At 33.4% G+C, this 5,577-nt stretch overlaps 1 protein-coding gene across 7 annotated transcripts; it reads left to right on the top strand.

The window, feature by feature from the left end:
• The first annotated feature begins 1,973 nt into the window (after positions 1 to 1,973).
• Positions 1,974 to 5,110, top strand: LOC146932916 (uncharacterized). Of its 7 annotated transcripts, none has more exons than XM_085704629.1 (4): positions 1,974 to 2,048; positions 3,773 to 3,860; positions 4,525 to 4,699; positions 4,838 to 5,110. In XM_085704629.1, exons 3-4 carry the CDS (start codon positions 4,529 to 4,531, stop codon positions 4,907 to 4,909), a joined length of 243 nt encoding a protein of 80 aa, XP_085560755.1. In that variant the 5' UTR covers positions 1,974 to 2,048; positions 3,773 to 3,860; positions 4,525 to 4,528; the 3' UTR covers positions 4,910 to 5,110. The 7 variants fall into 7 exon arrangements, with proteins under 7 accessions (XP_085560755.1, XP_085560751.1, XP_085560752.1 ...); XM_085704625.1 differs by having other exon boundaries at positions 4,519 to 4,699; XM_085704626.1 differs by having other exon boundaries at positions 1,974 to 3,355; positions 4,519 to 4,699.
• Positions 5,111 to 5,577: the final 467 nt, after the last annotated feature.

Here is a 5,577-nt window from a genome sequence, read left to right as displayed (position 1 = left end):
GATGCAATATTATTCAAAGAATAATGCTAAGCGCAGCCAAAAAACAAAGAGGGGTGTTATTTGAACAACCACTTTTCTTACAACTTGTGGGACAACCAAAATATAGAAGAAATTATGAGTATTGGCACAAAAATCAAAGCAATAGAGAGAGAAAATAAAAACACATTGTAAGTATGAGAGAGAAAGTTGTCACAAAAGTTGTCATAAGATGGATGTTCAAATATCATTTCTCAAAAACAAATCGTAAAATTATAGTGCTGCCACCCAACTTTCCAAACCTTCACTTCGTCCCTTTATTGATGCCACCCAACTTTTCATACCTTCACTTTGTCCCTTCATTGCTGGTCTTTTCTCTCCCCGCAACGATAATGCACTCTCACTCTATCTCACTACGATTTTGATGAGCGAAAACCCTTTGTTGAATAATCCCCTATTCAAGATTTTTTTTGGACCTGTGACGATTCAGATTGGTAGTACTTGAACCCACCGGGTGTAGGAGATTATGTGGATTGGTGGCATTCCAAGAACTCTGTAAATGCTTCAAGAAATTCGATTACTTTTGCTGAAGAAGTTGCTGGAGAAGGTCTCACCGCCGGAGAAGGTGGTCTGTATCGGAGTTTCAAGAACGGCGATGCTTCCAACAAGTTCAATACTTTCGTCAAAAATTCTGGTTGCGGTTGTGTTTGTTGCGAAAAAGAGTTCAAATAAGCAATTGCAATGGCAATTGCTGCGGTGACCGCAACGACAACTGCCACGACCGCTGCGTCGACTGCAACTACGGCAGCGACTGCGTCAGTAACATCATCGGCGACAAATGTCGTTGTTGTTGAGAGCAGGTTCAAAAGGCTTAAAAGCATGGCTAAGAATTTACTCTATGATATGTTAGTGACATTGATTTTTGGTGCTCTACTATTACTGGTAAATACATTCATTCTGTGCTTTATTTTTGTTACAATATACTAGGGCTAAATCTTAGGTTGTTGTCCCTTTAATTGATGCAAATAATTGTGAAATGAGATTATTTATATTTATGTATATGATTTCTATTCGCTTTTGGGAGAGTATCTTTGTATGATTGTGAACTATGAAACAAATTAAAAAAAAACTCTTATAAACTAATATTTTTTTAAGATGAATTTATGAATAAATAGAAATGCATTTATGGTCTTAGATAAGTTGAAATATTTATCTAAGATACGAATGATAGTTAGTTTTAAATATAGTTAAAAGGATAATTTGGTCACTATACATTCAAAATCAATTTTAGTTTAAACTATCCAAACAACATCAACTCAAAAGAAATACTTTTAAATGAGTGTAGCCAAACATAAATCGATTCACATCAAATGAGAAAAATCGTCAGGAAAAGTTGTGCATGCAATGGAGATTCCTGAGATGGTTTCAAATCCACTCTTTTTCAGCATTTTGGAGGGCCTCCGGTTCGATTATACCGTGTTTGACGAGGTGTCGGCTCCGCGAAGGAGGAGTAGGAGTACACGGGAGTAGGGTTTTGGCATTATGACTTTTGTACATTTATAGTTTTTGTATGACATTTTGTCGAATTTGGATGTAATCCTATTACATTTGCGCTTTTTGGCGTTTGTATGACATTTTCCGTTATTTTATTCCTTTATTTTTCGTAATTTAATTATGAGTGGATGCTTGATTGAATGAATGCTTGAATGAATGATGAAAAATGTATACAATTGAATGAATGAACGAAGGAATGAAAAATTTAGGGAAAATAGAGGTCTCTGCCAGTTCTGGCTTGCTGCACAGACTGGGCGTGAGTTAACTTACACAGTATTTTACACTTGCGTGACTTAAATCACGTTGCTTGACTTAACTACATAGAAATTTATACATGCGTTGGTTAATTAAGTCAGGGTATTTTGGTCAGTTTGATTGGGTGAGAGCAAAAATTGTTGGGAGAAGAGCTTCCCAAGTCGCGATCCCTAATTCCAAATGTGACTAAACCCAAATTCTCTATCACTCGACAGCCACTCTCTTTCTCAACGCTCTCACTATCTCGATTTCGATTTCGCCAGGTTCATGATTCATCTTCTTCTTCTTCTTCTTCATTTTATTTGCTTTATTTTTCGTTGAAATGGTTTCATTCATTTTCAATTTTGTTGTTATTAGGTTAACAAAGCTTGCTTGAAATCTTCCAGATTAACGAAACTCTTTGCAGGATTGTGATTTTCTGTTTCTAATATATATATTCTTTGGTTATTTTTATGCAATGGTGAAGATTTGTGTGTTGAAAAAGCTGTTTTTATTCTTCCCCTTAAAATGAGCATATTAGATTGAATAAATCACCTTTTGATCATTGTTTTCAATTTTGTAATCAAAATTTGATTTTGCTTATGTTTTGTCATCTGGCTGTTTTCTAATTCTGATTATCAATATTGCGTTTCTTTTTTATTTTTTGTTGTTATTCTCTTTTGTTGATTTCTTGAAATTGTTGTTGCATTTTGTTGTAGTTGTTAGGTTTGAAACCACTCACCCTTTTTATCTTAGTTTTCAAATTTGTATTCAAAATCTGATTTTTCTTATGTTATGTCAAAGTAGCTGCCTGCAATATATTATTACAGTTGCTGGTGTTAATTAGCAGAGGTGTTGAATTCTTTGTGTTATTTAGAAAGAACTGTTTGAAAAGAGTTGTGATCATTGATCAATCTTATGGAATAAATTGACTTTTTTCTCTTTCATTATTGAATTTTCTATTAAGAATTGTTATTATTGCATATAAGAAAAATGCTACAATACTCAGTTTAAATGGAACTAAGATGTTACTTGTCACTGATTATTATTTTCTCAATATAATTTCATGAAGAAAGCAACCTTAGTAAGAGGCTCCATTGTCTTGAATGGTTTTTGTGTTGTTCATAACAAAAACTAATTTAACAACAATTACTTTAAGGTTGTCAACCTCACAACTTATATATTTTTTTTATTAAAATTTTCTACTATCTTAAAAGATTTCTTTCTGTAAAAGGTTACTTTAGGATTTTTCTACTATCCTAAAAGTAACTAATTTAATACCAATTACTTTAAGGCTGTCAACCTCATCACCTACATATTTTCATTAGTTTAGGATTTCTTTCTGTAAAAGCTTAGTTTAGGATTTTGAATAGTTTTAGGAAAAGTGAGGAAGGATATGATGGATGAATAACATGTTACTTATCCTCTCAAAAAAAAAACATGTTACTTATATTTAGCCTGCTGTTGATCTAATCACGTTATGATACTAATAGCAACAACAACTGTGGATTGTGGAGTGTATAGACAATGCTGAAGTATCAGTTTACATTCAAGTTTTCTACCACTTCATTAACAGCTCCCAAAATAGCTAGTATGATTTCTCAAATAAGCTTATATATTATTGTAATTGAAATAGAAATTTAGCTTAGGTATCAGCTTATAGTCCTCAACCGTATTTCCCTTTCTTCAAGCAATTAACATTGATGTCTAGTTATGAAATAGTGGATAAGTTTTGGTTGAGTTTTTTACTTGATGATAATGTGAACTTCTGTCAAGTGGGTGTTGGAATTCATCTTAATTAGTGGATAAGTCTGTGTTTGGCATTTTAAAAGTACCCTGATGAGGCTGTTTGGAATGTTTCCATCATAGAAGAAGTCTGTGGTTTTATTTAAGTTGTGTCTTTGTACTAATATGACTTAGCAGAAGAAAAGTACACTCACCAACTCTTCATCTAGGCTGGTAGTAACATACATATTTTTTAAGTGTTGAATCTGTGTAACATGAACAGGAAAACCTTACTTCGTGTCATTCCTTAATCAAATCATGGTTGCTGCTATACTTACATGATGCACATGTTTTGGTTGCTGCTAAACTTTGTAAGTTGCTGCTATACTTACGTGGGAGTTTGTTTTTATACTCTTTATTTCATCTCTAATCATTTTCAAGCCAGCACATTTTTGTTGTATACAAGAAAAGGGTGGATGCGTTTAGTTGTGTCTTGCTTTTTTGAGGACATGGAAAACTAGAACATCTTTTGCTTTTATCATCACTTCAATTTTGGAAACTTTTTGTTCTGGCTAAATTAGGATTCTATTTTGAAGAACTACACTTTAATTTTGTGTGATGATTTATAGAAACCTTCATCCATTTCTTTGAGGTTCAGAATTTCTTGTTCATATTCTTGTTCTCATTCAACCAATAATTACTTCAACAGACAGTGATGGATTATAGTAGGAATAGGTGTATGAAATTATGTTTGTCAACAGACAGTGATGAGGAAGGGAATAGATTTAAAGTACTATAGTTTGTCAACATCATGAAATTATGCTCTTCAGTTAGGTGAATATTTTTTGGTGATTCCATGTGCATTGGCATTAGATTTTTGTTAATGTTGACTGTTTGTAATTTTTTCTGGAGATATAATAACAACTATTTTTCTTAATTAAAACTTTTAATTGTGGGTTTTATTACATGTTAATTATATGCAAATGCCAAATCAAATAACAGTTTTAATTTTTCTGGTTGGATTTCAAGTTGTAGGATAATGGGGCGGAAAGCTGGCGGGCTTTTTATCAACTCTAAGAGATTCAGTTCACTTCATAAACCTTGCATGAAGGAAATGATCATGTTTATGAACTGTATGGCTACAAGCCATAGTGATGTTGAAGCATGTGCTAAGCAGAAGGAAATATTAAATACATGTACAGAATCTCAGGTAATATAGATCTTAGTTTATTGATAGGTGACATCTTTTGTTGCCCTTCCTCTTCTCATTGTTCCCTGTTTTAGTTATCAGATTACATGACATGAAAACTAGGCAGTACATTAAAACTCTTCAAATTTGTTTTTTCAGAGTAAAAAGAACAGAAAGTCTTGGGGGAGTATCAATTATCAACTGCAGAGGCTTAGCCGTGGAAGGAAGTAGTTTGATGTTTTCCGATATTAATCATTTTCACAATTCAAGATTGTGTTATCTGGAAAGCTTGTATTTCTATATTTAACCATTTATTTAGTTAAGTTGAAAGAGTTGGTAGAATTATATTGAAGAATACCAATGGAATATTTCTTGTATCAGTTGAATCTTTAACAAGCTACAAATAATTTATGATACCATCACCTTGTCATATTTGTTCTGCCCTTTTCATATCATACATTCTTTTATATTTGACGAAGATGATAGTTCCGTTGTTGATCAACGATGGTGTGCCGTTGAGTGATGTTTGCAAGATGAGAAACACATACTTTCACAGTCAATGAAGGTAATGGATTGTGTTGCTTTACTGGTCTATAGTGACATGCTGATGACCAATGCTGACCAGAACTTCAAGCAGATTTGGGAAGGTTGGACAAAACAGTACTTATTATTTTTATGTTTGAAGGATTGCATGAACAATCTACTCTCAAAAGAATGAGCTTCGTATGCAAATCTATGTCAGCATTAGCGTGGGACGTACTGGTTGAATTAGGAAAGTGGGATGAAGATACATGTATTTTCCTCTCCCTCTCGATCTAGAGAACTCCTCCCCCTCCCTCTTGGAGTTTATATCCTTGAGACGCCTTCAAAGTATGCACTTCATTTCCTTGGGTATGTAT

This window comes from Medicago sativa, chromosome 4, assembly GCF_051527215.1.
Source record: "Medicago sativa cultivar Bolivia chromosome 4, Bolivia_mono, whole genome shotgun sequence".
Classification (NCBI taxonomy): Eukaryota; Viridiplantae; Streptophyta; class Magnoliopsida; order Fabales; family Fabaceae; genus Medicago; species Medicago sativa.
This window is presented reverse-complemented; position numbering and strand designations above follow the sequence as displayed.